We start from the raw sequence: 13,628 nt of genomic DNA, 5'->3' as shown, positions 1-13,628 counted from the left end.
TCAGCAGAGTATTGTTAGTCTGTCTCCTACAACCTGGAGATCAGGTCAGTCATTGTCCTCCTGGTCTGAATTCTTATCTCAGTTTCCGAGTTCTTGACCAGGCTGGTGCTTAAATCATGTTAAGTTATAATTGTTGGTGACTTTAACATCCATGTGGATATGATTAATGATGATTTGGCTAATATGTTCAACTCTATAAAATAATCAATTGGCATCTCTCAGTATTTACAGGAACTGTTACAACCACACCTTAGATCTTGTACTAGCATACTGTCTTGAAATTAAAATCATTAAAAAAAAATCAGGAATGTTCTTCTTTTGGACGCTGCCGAGAAGCTTATCCATGCCTTTGTTACCTCCAGGCTGGACTACTGTAACTCTTCTGTCAGTATGCTCAAAAAGTCTCTGGAAACACTTACAAAAGGATTTAGATGCAATTTTAAATACTTCTCTTAATCAATAAAGCTTAACATGGATCAAGATCATACATCACAGATCTGTTCCAAACAAATCAGCCTTCAAGGAAGTTACAATCCTTAACCTTTGTGTTCTGGGTCAATGTGACCAGTAAGCCCGAAAACAAATGTGTTTGTGGTATCCCTTATGTTGTCTCTGGGTCAAGATAAACGACCTCCCTGGCTTCCATTAATACATATGCAGTAGTGGAGGTCGCCCCTCTGCTTTGGAATCAATTAACTTCATATTTATTATTTTTAAAATTCAACTTTTTTATAAAGCCTTAGCATTGGCTAAATCTTTTTAACATGCTGTTTACATTATTTAACAAGAGAAAATTCTACCCAGACCACAGCTTTTTATGTAGACACTGCGCTTTAACCTTATAGGCATCTTTTCAATGAGCCGTTTTGGGGAGTAGGGAGGTGACAATAAAGTTTTACAGACAAATTATAAGTTGTACCTTTCTCGTCTGTCGATGAGGTCGGAGCTCACGCTGCGTCCTGGTGTTGGTGGCTCGACGTTAACACTGGACGTATCACTGTGCCAACCTGAAAGTGAAGACATTTCTTTTTCTGCCTGTTCAATGTTGACCTCCTGAAATTCACTCTTCTTTTCGTCCTCCTCATCTTCCTCTGAGCCTTCTACCTCCTCTGATTCTTTCTCTTTTTTCCCTCTATCTGATCCTGTCGGGTTTTGCTCACTTTGTGCTTCAAACAAGGACTGAGGGTCGATTCCATTTCCTGCTAGCTCCTGCACATTAACACCTTCTGTCCCATCAGTCTTTGTATGGTCTTTGCTCCAACTATCTGTTTGCCCCTTAGTTGTTGAAGCACTATAATGTCCAACAGTTTCTGTCGAGTCACATTGAATTTCTGGAAGCTTTTGTTGAACATCCTGCACGACACTTCCTGTCACGTGCTCTTCTGTAATTGACTTATCTTTTATTACCATCTCACATTTTCTTTCCACTTTCTGAATCAAACTTAACTCCAGCCACTTTTCCACAGACCCCTGTCCCTCTGCCAAGTCAGCTGTGACCTTCTGACCAACATTCTTTTCATTCCTTAAGCAGCCTTTCAAACAGAAGTCCAATTTCAGGGTACAATCCTGAGCTCCATCCCCTCCTTGTTTTCTGTCAGGTGTGAAAGCGGTGATCGATGAAATGGAAGACAGAGATGGAGAGGATGTGGAGTAGGCCATGTCAATGTTTAGCCCCCAAACTGTGGGGACGGATCGGGACCTTGGCTTATGGAGCATATGCATCTCCTGGCAGGACTTGTCCTCCTCCTCGCTCAATAGCAGCTGATCGTTCAAAGCGATGTGGGGCTTCCGCACCTTCATCAACACGGGATCAGGGAGTTCAAAGAATGGGATAGACATGTTGAGCTCACTGGTTCTGGGTGGACTACTGGGTGGGCTTTCTAGCTCTGCGATACCGGGTACAATCATGGGGCTCCAGGGTGGAGGCTGAGTCTGCGAACTGTCCGACACAGGAGTGAGCAGATCTGGATGATGGGGGTGTTGGGACATGTAAGGGTCGGGTGTGACGGGGAGTTCAGGCACCAGGAATTGGGAATCAGAGCCCAGAGCGGCAGGGGACTGCATCTCTGCTAGAATGCTCTGATAATCTGTAAATGACAGGATGACAAATGTAGGGAGAAACACAAGCATGCACAACACTGTACCACCCAAACACATCCGGACTGAGACAAAGGCAAACATGTGGAGCTTTGATTTCTTAAAATAATGTGTGAGCATGTCAGAAGATCTGGCTGCTTCTAGAATTCTGCTAACCTCCACTCTCGATTACATGAATTAAGATCAGGAAGTGGCTCAAATGGCATTTGTTTTTACCGTTAGTTTGTTTAGCCTGATCCTGTCCCTTGTCCAGAGTAAACTAGAATTTAAAGGACATATTGTAGACAGAATTTCAGGATTTTTTCATCATATTTTACAAGGCCAACCATCACTGTGACATTTAAAACATAACTGAACTAGAAAAAGGTATAGCTTGACATTATTAAATCTCGGTTTTCATTCCTTTCACTCTCATCCGGTACTTAATTACTTACTTACTGTCCAGCGGGAATATCAATACACTATTCAAGTGCATAAAATCCAAACTATATACACTTGATACAGACTTGTCAATGTCAATAAGACAAGTAAAAAGATAACAAGAAATCTAAAGCTTCACCCCTTTTCAAATTTAAGAAAGAAAGTTGATTACAAAAATCTGTCTCGTTTGCCAATTTTAAATCTCAACCCAAAGCCGTTTTGGATTTTATATCTTTGAAAGGTATCCTATGTTTATTTAATTTTCTTTTACAGCCGACATGCTTCAGCATGACATATGTTGAAGACAAAAATGTTCAGGTTTGTGCTTTGGTTGGCTAATCCATCATACTTAGATCTTCTGCCACACACTCACACAGTATTGTATTCAGATGAGAGAACCGAGATGGAAAAAATGTTAAAGAAATACTTCCATTGAGGAGGCGTCAGTGTGGCTCCGAATGGGAGCGAGAGGAATGGAGGATGAACAAGTGCATTGGCAAGCAGGACACGGCGAAAGAGAGCGAAGGGGAGGGGAGGAGGGACGAGAGCCTGACGGAGAGACAGTGGGGATAGTTGATGTTGAGAGGGGTGAGACCGGACGGGAGGAAGTTCCTAGCTGGCTCACATACTCTTTACATGATGGTGCCCTGCTAGAGGGGAAAGAGGGTGAGACGGGTATGGTGTAACATTCAGGGGCAGCATAGGAGGGTGCGAGGATGTGGCAGCTGGCTGAGCTTTCTAGTGTCTGCTCCGAGTTTCTTGTTTTTGAATGGTTTGGAATAGGAGACAATTGGAGGGGAAAGTCTCCAGTAGGGTTTGGAGAGGTAGGGGGAGCGTTGGGGGGTAATGGGGATGTAATGAGAGGGATTGGGGATGGGGGATGAGGTGAGAAAGGAGGTGCAGGAGGTATGTTTTCAGTAGAAGGGCACAGATGTCTGTAGCATTTACGGGGAAGGGAGTGGAAGCTGTACTGGTCAAATCGTGCAGCCGGTGCCAAATCCTTCAGTGAAATAGAAGACTCGTAACTCGGAGAGCGACGTGGTTTGAAAGGATTAGGGTGAAGTCCTAGATTAGGCGTGAGGGGGCTGGGTAGAGGGGAGGAGTTTGGCGTTCTGTAGTATGAATTCCGTGTCAGCAGGATGTAAGGAGCCTCTTTACATCCGGGAGTCAAGGGAATAATCACACACACTACGAGACAGGATGAGGGGAAAGGGAAGCACAATACAAAAAGAAAAAAAGTTTTGAAACAATTAGAAAATGATGCTTGACAAAAGATGGGAGGAGCTGTTTTGACGAGGGCAGCAGTATTTCTATTAATGCCTGCGAGTTGGCTGCAGGGTGGGAGCCAGCAGGGGGATGGAAGAGAGAAGCAGCTGCGGCGTCACAGGAGGAAAAAAATCTCTCATCTATCCATTGAAGGCTTAGAGGAACTAGAGGAGGACTGATTTAAACTGAAGCAGTAATAGAGTATAACTAAAACAAGAACAAATACAGCACGTTAAAGACAAACATGTGACTCAACTCTTCCGTTTGCACTTCATAACAAAGGTTTCTTTTATAAAAACCAAATGGATAATTTCACTAAAACTTTCTGAGGCATCACTCTTGGGGTTGCCAATGTACTGGCTGTCTCAGTAGTTACTTATAAACAGGGCTAGCATTATATCCTAACTTTTAGTAAGACCCTTTTGCTTGCATTTCATAAGTTGCAATCCACTTTTTCTTTAAACTAGAAGTAGAAACAAAAGAGTTGTATTTGTGTTCTTTTTTGGCAAATGGGTGACAACTGAACACAGTGTTCTTTTGAAGATCAGTGATGTAATTATTGCATTAAAATAATTGGGAAAGCTTCAAACAAGAATTGAATGAGGCAAATATCTTCATCAGGTTTTTTTCTGACCAAATATGTGTCGCAGTCGTAGCCATTTGTCAAACATGCAGGTTTAATTCTACATCACTAATATGCTTGTGTCTTAATAAGGTAACAGGGAGAGGTAACAGATCAGCTAGAGAAAGCTAAACTTTACCATCAGCCTGATCCCGGAAAACAGCATGATCATCGGCAAAACATCTTGTGCCTGAAATGTTACCATAATCAAATATCGGGCCCTCCAGTAAAGTCACAATATCCATCCGATTGACTTTGTTCAGGACTGTTGTCAAGGCATCCGCTGTAGAACAGAATGGAAGAATTGTTTGAATATAAGAAATGTGAGGACAATAGGAGGTGGAGTTAACCATTAGTCTATAACCGAACAATTTTAGGAACGTAAAAGTACTCACTTGTGGCATTTTTGCCTTCCCGGCTAACCCATTTTTTTAGAAGCATAAAGCTCTGTGCAGTCAGAGAATTGGGATTCTCTAGTCTGATGTGGTTGATCTCATCCACTGTAAAGTTCATCTCCCGTGCCAACTCTGAAAAGAAAGAGGAATTGCAACTTAACACAAAATATAAATTACATTTAAAAGGTAACTTTAAATGTGGACACAAATGTAGGGCTTATTGTAAAAGAGTAGTTAAAGGGATAGTTCTGAAAAAAGTAGTTCACTCATTGTCCACTCACACTTATGTTGACTAAGAATTTGGGGTAATTTACAGAGTAATCCGTTTCTTTTTTGAGACGGAAATTAGCGACGAGCAGTATGGAGGTATTTGGTTGTTTTTAAGTGTCTTTTTGGATGAAGATGAAGACAAAGACTACCGAGCTCCAGTCACTACATTGAAATGAACAAACATTTTTGTCTATAACTCTAAAAAGGAACAGATTACTCTGAAAATAACCCCAACTCTTAGTCGACACTATAATATTTACAGGTGATGCCAAACATTTAAATATACTGTAGATGTTTTAAATAAGAAATGTGTTAGGAGCGAAAAGGAAGTGAAATGTATTTCTCACCTGTCCAACTGAGTCCCAGATGATCTGCCACAATAGCCATTCGGAGATCCGTTCTCTCACAAGGACTTTGGGGACCTGAGAAAATAGTCACGCATTACTCTTCCTGCATTTGTCTACATAAAAAAATATATTGTATAACTATAAGAAGGCATTTGTAACTTTCTTTTCAAGGCCATTATTTCGTTTCAAACTAAATATAATAAATGTTTGTTTAAATTTGTTAATATAACGTTACACGAAACGAGATAACAATGAGTCTATGACTTTAACGATCTGGTAGGATGGCCATAAAAGAAAGTTTACAATTGCAACAATATGATAAGGACGTAGGTGTGGTACTTCGCGACTCTTTGATAAGTAACCTCAACATTCACTGTGAGAAGAACAACACAAATCAAAGTAAACTGAAATAAGTCTGAACAAACAAGTTATACATATATATCCTATAGTGTGTGACCATCATGCAAAGTCTACGTTGCGTACTATGCTAGCACACGTAAAACACACAAAACAAACAAGAGTCAGGCTACAATCCCCTGCAAGAACTTGTACTAGTGAATTAGTAAGCAGGGTACAGGTTGTGTTAGTTACCAGTCACAACTACTGGCATGCTGATTATTCTAATTAGATATCACATTTGTGAAGACGTCAGGAAATATCTTGCAACAATACAGATCACAGTACATACAGTAAATGACAATGATTTAAACAACTATTCTGAAAACAGAACTTAAAGAAGACAAAGGCATTCCAGTTTATACATTTACAACCACAACAATGACATGCAACTACTGGTGAATCTATATAAATATAACATGTATTTATAGTGTTAAAGTTTTACAAACTAGGCTTGATCTCTGCGATGGGAGGCGTTCGAGACCCTGTGAGTCCCTGACTGCCCTCCTTCCCACCAGTCCGCCTACTCCTCCTGCTTCTTTCACTGCCAGAGGCCCTGTCCGTCGTCGCCACCTTTGCCCTTACGGACGCGGCCCCTGCCTCAGCCCTCGAACCTCTACCAGACCTGGATGAGCGGGAGGGCTGGGAAGGCTGGGAGGCGTCCGACAGAGAGGTGCTCCGGGAGGTGCTGTCTTCCTCGGACTGCTCTGTCTGCTTCTTTTTCTCCTCGTCTGAAAGGCGGTCCACCAACTTTTCATTTCCCCTGCTTACTCCTTTAAAGTCTTGCTTTTCTTTCCTGCACACTCCCTCACTTGAAACAATGGTGACCTTATGTCTGTCCTTAAGAGGTAGTCTTGTGGGCAACTGTATGGCTGCTCTTTCAGTGTCCAATGCCCTTGTAGGTTGAGAGCTGACGCGAACTGACCGAGTAGGGACAGCACAGTAGCTCTTTTTAGCATCTTTAATTGGAATACGTGACCTAGGTTCTACTTTGGCGACTACTGGCTCTACTCTATTTCTGGTTTCAACTTTTACTGATTGTTTGGGTTTCTGCTTGCCTATGGCCTTTCCCTGTGTATGAAAGGACCAACCTGATGCTTTCACTGGAAGCCTGGATTTAGGTTGCTTGACTTCAATTTCTTTTGCCATTTCAACTTTTGCCTCTTCATTGTTAATTTGTGCCGCTGTACTTTCATCTACATCTGTACAGCACAGGGTTTCGATTCTGCTAGCTTGTTGGAGAGTGGGCTCAGAGGAGGACTGTAGGTTAAAAACCACACTACCACACTGAATGTAGTTAGCCTGAACATTTGAGGATTCAAGATTATTATTATTGTTGCAGTTTTCTGAAGGGTAATCTTTTCTTTCTGGTTTAGGCTGAGGGAATTTTGCACCTTGACTGTCTAAACAAGGACTCTCTATGCTGATGTATTCTGGCACAATCTGGCTGTCTGACATATCAGATTTATAGTCAGAGAGATCACCCTTTTCTTTTTTCACAGTAATAGAGGCAGCTATTCCCATTTTAATGGGGGTACGTAATTTGGTGTCAACTTTAGAAGCTGTAATTGTGCAAGAGGAGGCAGTCTCAGCTATCACTTCACAGTTGGGGGCGTCTGTACCTGAATGGCCAGTATCATTGCGAGGTTGTGCAGGGCTGCCTTTAGTTGCTGTGGGATTGCTGTCTGTGGTGTTGTCTGTAACCTTTACTTTGCCCTCTATCGTTGCCCTATCTCCTGCCTTAGACTGAGAGGAAACGACCCCCAGGATCTTGCCCCCTTTGCCCTTCTCCCCTGAAGTGGGGTCAGAAGAATGCTCACCAATCTGGAAAAACTGAAGCCTCTCTTCAACAAAGTCCCGCTTGCTCATGTCAATTGCACCACTGCGGGTCATCTCAAACATCTTCCCCTCATGGAAAGGGAAGGGGTTTGGCTCACTAGTTGGGGTGCTCTCATCAGTTGGTGTTCGTGCAGGGGTTGTGTCAGGTGTTGTCGCTTGTGATTTGTCTTCCACTGATAAACCAAATGGCTTGGATTCATCCTCTTTTCCTTTGGAGTCATACACCTCATTATCAGTCCCTTTAGTTGACCATGGGTCAAAGTCAAGACCTTTGGTGGCAACTGTTTTAAAGGTTGAATTCAGCTCCTCTTCAAGTTGAGATCCAAAATATTTGTCACCAAATGTCTGCCTCTCTGGATGTCTTCCTTCAAGGGTATAATCTTTCTCCTCTCCGCTGCTTTCGCCTGAAGATGGCTTGCCTTTAGACTTGCAATCTCCACTGTCTTCACCTTTTTCTTCCTCTATCACTTCCAGCTTTGATTGAAAAAATGCGTTATCCGTTGTTTTTCGGTCATTCGATTGAATCTTTGGGTCTTCGCTCAATCCATCGTCTTCGTCCTGAAGATCATAGCCGTCTAACGAATCGATCTCGGTTGCATCCGTGTCATGAGAAAACTCTGCAGTGGTGGCTATGGAACAGTCAGTAATTGACTGGTCATTACCATTTTCAAAGTCATCTTCAGCTTTTTCACCATTAACACCCGTTTCTTTACCATCTCCATATTTCTCTGTCCTTTTTGGTTTTTGACATGCGTCTCCTTCTTCCTTGACTTTGAACATGTACTTTTTAATAGGGATGGGATGAAAAACAGACTCATCATCAGAAGAGTCACTGTTATCAGCTCCTGGGGGAACAGGGGATGGTGGCTGGACCCTTATAATGGGCTCTGCTAAAAGGTGCTTATCGTGCTCTTCTTGGAGATTCACCTCCATCATTTCCGTTTCTGCTTCAGATGAGGCACAAGATCCCCTTTTCTCTGACTTCTCTACTTCCAAAGGAGGAGGTGGTGGAAACTCAATATATGCTACTCTTTTGTCCTTTGACGTCTGGCGATCTACATTCTGTTTCTTTGTTGCTTGTTCTGCAAAAGATGGCTTTAATTTTCCCATTGCACAATCCTTGTCAATAGACATTTTTCCATCCTCATCTTCAGACTCTTTAGGAACAGAGCTCTGCTTGCCAGACATAAAGGCTTTTACAGACTCAAGAGCTTTTGAAGCAACGTTGACTTCCACTGATGTTTGGGTCTCAGGAGCTACAGGATATTTGCCCGGGGTCTCCATCAACGTGATGTGTGCTGGTGTGTCATCTTCTGGATTCCTTTGAGGGGTTGAGGATGGCTTTTGTTTAACAGTGTAAAATGCACCCCTGGTCTCATGCAAGGTCCTACTTTCATGACTTACTATTTTTTTGTAGGTGCCAGACTGAGCTGAAGCCGTTTCCTTATCCACTCCAATGCTAACATACACTGGTAAAGGCTTTATATCTTTAAAACCCTCTGTAACAACTGCAGGACTGACTTGTCCGAGGATCTCTACTTGATCACTGTCAAGACCGTTACAGGCTACATTTGACAGACAATGTTCCAATTCTGACGACATCCCAGATGAGCCATAACTGGACCTGTTTGGATCTGGGCTTTGCAAGAGATTTCTAGCCAAAGTAATTAGATTTGCATCTGCCTTCTCATATGATTCAACTGTGGCATTTACCTTTATAGTCCTGGATTTACAATTTTCAGGAAAATTAGTTGGCTTTTTTATTTGACTTTGTAATTCCGAGTTTTTTTTTAGACCATCATTAATGTTTGGATTTTCCCTGACAACAAACTCTGTGTACATTAGTTTTTGTGTCGTTTCTTGTCTTTTGGGATCATCATTACTGGCATCCTTGATAGACTCATTAAATGCAGAAGGCGTCTGTCTAGATGACAAGGGTTTATAAGTCCCATAACCTCGGTTCTCCCAGGCCTTAAAAAGACTGTTATCCTGGTCTTTACCACTGATCTGACCTTGGGAATTTGACTCATAATCCATAATTCGCCTTTGAACTCCAGGGCTGCTCGGTGTTTTTGGAATACTTGAACCAGCATACAATTGGTATACAGGAAGTTTACTCTCCTGTTGTTTCCTGACAGGTGGATTAGTATTTTGATAAGCCTTTTCTTGTCTTTGTGCCTCTTGCTCAAACCTTATCCTCGCTGCACTGACCTTTGAGGAAGACATTTGACAAGGTTTATTAATTTCATCTATATATCTCTGTGATACGATATCTGCAGTTTTTTTGTTATCTGTATCTCCATATTGCCGTACAACCCTCCTCTCTGGGCTGCTGGGTAAACTTGAACATTTTCTATCAGTGCCGCTAAACTTGTCTCTGAGTCTCTCTCTACTCCATTCCTCCCCACTGGTTGCATTTTTATAAAGTGATCTCTCTGGACTGCTGTGTGTTGAACTGGGTCCTGATCTTGATTCCCTGAAGTCTGGTCTATGAGATTTTCTCTCTGGTGATGAGAGCTCATCATTGAGCTGCTCTGTTCTATCCCTAAAGAACTGTGAAACCTCACTCAGTTTTTCCTCTGCTTCCTTAACTGTTCTGTCCACTCTGTCCTCATACATCACATGTTCTTGGTCCTTACTCTTGGTTCCGTCAGGGACCCGCATCCAAACAGACTGTTTTGGGCTGGAAGGCTCAGATGAATATTGCAAAAGGGTCATTTTATCATAATTATCATCGGAAGCCATTCTCCCTGATTTGTCAAAGAAATTTCGAGATGACCTGAAAACATACCCTGTCCTTGGCATTGCTAGCTTTCCCTCACTGTGACTATGCGTGTCTTGTGAGTGTAAGTGATCCCTCTCTCGAAGGTATTCCTCCGTGTCAGAATGAGATGGATGGATTTTATCAGAGAGCAGCATTTTTTCTGCAAAATTATAAGACTCCCCCCTAAGCTCAGATGAACCATCTTCACTGTACTCTACTGACTGCTGGCTAAGAAGCTTTAATCTTTTGTAAGAGTCATCTGCATTGAGTTGGGCGGAACTGGGGCGACTATCCTCCTCCTGTGACGTGGGTGTGTCAACTGTTGCATCAAGATACATGGGAAGTGATTCCTCTTCAATCCCAGAGTAGTAATACATTTCCTTGTCTGTGTGATTCTTTGTCTCTCGGATAATGACCTCCGTTGGTTCCGATTTGTTGCCTTTCTCAATGTGAACCTCAATTATTCTTTCGACCTTGGGCTTTGAGCTCATCTCTTCTCTTAGCGGGGCTTCATCATTGCCAGACTTGTGTTCGAAAAGTCCTGCCAGCTCCCTTGAAGGGTCCTTGCCTGATTGAAAAGCCTTCATTATGTCTTGAACAGACATGGTTTCCTCACACCTCTCTGATGCTGCTTCTTTGCCTTGAGTTTTGTGATACACCATCCTGGTAGTTGTTGTAATGTGAGTCTCCTCTTTCAACCTCATACCTTTTCCCATAGTGTCTTCATCAGGGCAGACCTTTATTGAGTAGCATTTGTCTTGTTCAGAGGGTGAAGCACCTTGATTCAGATGCCCCGTAGCATCACATTCGATATATCTGACTGGCTGCGAGTCCATTGTTGCTGGTTGTTTATTCTCCTCGGGGGATTCATAACTTCTTATGACATGTACAACTTCAGTCCGTGTTTCTGTTATTACTGGTGGAATTGGGACATCTTGGAAAAGAGCTTTGGGGCCCAAGCCTTCTGCGCTCTGAGGTGCAGAGGGCGTCCTTTCACTCCTGGTTTCAAAGCCACTGTCAGAAAGTGGACTTTTATCTTGTTCGTGAGAAATATCCTCAGGAGACTCCAACACAGTGTCCGCTCCAAAAAGCACATCCGCTATTTTGCTGATCTCTTTGTCAGAGGGTGATTGACGCATTGTAGTTGGAGGCATTTTCAGTTTATGCTCTTGAACTGCCATTGTTGGCTTAAGAACACGTTTTTGCTTTTCCTTGCTCGGGCTTTCTTTCAAAAGCTCATCAGGTTTTTGCTTTGACTCGTTCATTTTTGAAAAAGAGCTGCTTCCAACATTGTTAGCCAGGTAGTCAACAACCTTAGAAAGATTAAAATCTCTATCAGGTGTTGTTTTTGATTTTGCTTGAGGGACCACCGTTTCATATCGTGGTGGGTAACTCCAGTTGCTTGGTGGTTGTTCAACAGGAACCTTTGAGAAGTGAATATTATCCAACGTACTCCGTGTCATGGAGACCCTACCATCACGGCCCGATTCTTTACTTAAGATTTCGCTAACTTTCACCAGGTCTTCTTTCACTTTTTCCACAATTCGATGGGGCTCATCATCTTCTGCTTTAGCCTCCTTGGGAGAGTCTGATTTGAATAATTTACTTGCGGAGGAATTTGCTTCCGTCTGTAAAATGGCTGACATGCGAATTAAGTCCTCTTTCATTTCAGCCACATCTTTAAGAATCTCCTGGCTCGATGACAGAGGCGATGTTGTGTCGGACTTCAAACCAGTAACGCAATGGGGTGATTTTATCGGAGACAGTGTTCTCGCGAAGGAAGATTGAACTTGATGATTCATTACATTGGGATCCGTTTTCCTGGGCGACAGAAGAGCAGCAGCTGACTTCGATACCTCCGGTAGCTTCTTAAATGGAGGCTCTGGCATCACATTGATAACAGAATAGACAGGGACTGTCATTGTGCTGGATGTTACTACAGTGGTGTTGTTAGTGGCAGGTCTTAAAGAGGGATACAAGGAACTGGAAGCAGATGATCTGATGGACTGATAAGAGGACGACGCTGAGGAGGACAGGGACTTTAAGGTACCATAACCCGCAGAACACGAGTTGAATGTTTTTTCAACTTCATCAAAAGCTGCATTCACACTTGTGGTGGCAGCATTGGTTGTTGCCTGTATTCTTTCTTGTAGGCTGCTGGTGAGGTGAGTTGGGGATGAGGAGTGATACTGCGACGGTGACACAGACCCATTAATGAGAGCTGCAGCACTTGGTGGAGTGTTGGATTTGAGAGGAGAGGATAACGTTGAAAAGAAGTTTCTAGCTGGGCCAGTGACGTCGCTCGCAAAAGACCGCACTGAAGAGAGACCGGGGACTGTTTTGATGGGTGAGCCAGATGAGACCGTTCCATAAGAGCCCCCCATGACCGTTTTGTATGAGAGAGGGGGGCTGTACATACTTGAAGATTTGGGAGATGTAGGAGGCGTCATGGCTATAGACGCCCTTTCAAGTAATGGACTACCTCCAACAGTTATCGGAGACGATCTAGCAGACAATCCTGCCACTACCTTCATTGAATCAGAGGAATGTTTTCCTGGTGAGGCAAGGGGGCTTGGGGTTATCTGACCTTGGTACTGAGTTTGTTGGGCTACAGTTTTTATGGGAGAAGAGATAGTCCTGTAAGACCTGATGGGAGATGCTGTGTCACTAACATATTTCATTGAGACTGGTGATCCGTGAATATTTGTCTTTATGGGGGACACAGAATTGATGGACCAAAGGGACTTTAGTGGAGAGGCATTGGGCGTGTTAGACGAGGAACTGGAGAGGGAGCCAAATCCAGACTTGGTTTGGCCAGGGACGGCGACAGGAACAGACGACCACGCTTGATAAGATCTCGTTGAAAGGACAGGTTTGTGAGGGTAGCTAGGAGGCTGTGTTCTCTGCGGACTTCGATCAGGTGTTTCTTTAACAAAACAAATCAAATCAAAAGTAATCCAAAATAAAATGTAAAAGAAAAATAAAGCATAAAAAAACAGAAAGAGAAATTGAGTCAGCAACAGCAGAATTTTCAATAACAAGAAAATAATGCATACACAAAATATAAAAAAGATCACTTTTAAAACAAGCCATTTTACAGTTTGGAATCAATTCTTTGATGGTGAAGTTGATGATCACAAAATGTACTGAATCAATGATAGAGCATGTGTGGGGGGGGGGACCGTTGATGCACGTTGTATTTCACATGAGAA

General features: G+C 42.8%; 1 protein-coding gene across 2 annotated transcripts in view; it reads right to left on the bottom strand.

The window, feature by feature from the left end:
* The window catches only part of LOC148069662 (ankyrin-3-like), an 83,428-nt gene that overhangs the window by 6,522 nt on the left and 63,278 nt on the right, over positions 1-13,628 (bottom strand). For both annotated transcript variants that reach the window (XM_087802472.1, XM_087802473.1), the window contains 5 exons: positions 6,263-13,342; positions 5,418-5,492; positions 4,801-4,932; positions 4,545-4,688; positions 920-2,087 (listed from right to left, as the gene is read on the bottom strand). In XM_087802472.1, the coding sequence (XP_087658598.1) occupies positions 920-2,087; positions 4,545-4,688; positions 4,801-4,932; positions 5,418-5,492; positions 6,263-13,342 (8,599 nt within the window). The remainder of the gene's footprint in view (positions 1-919; positions 2,088-4,544; positions 4,689-4,800; positions 4,933-5,417; positions 5,493-6,262; positions 13,343-13,628) is intronic.

This window comes from Callionymus lyra, chromosome 11 (genome assembly GCF_982586985.1).
Source record: "Callionymus lyra chromosome 11, fCalLyr1.hap1.1, whole genome shotgun sequence".
NCBI lineage: Eukaryota > Metazoa > Chordata > Actinopteri > Syngnathiformes > Callionymidae > Callionymus > Callionymus lyra.
The sequence above is the reverse complement of the archived record's forward strand: the minus strand, read 5'-3'. Positions and strand labels throughout refer to the sequence as shown.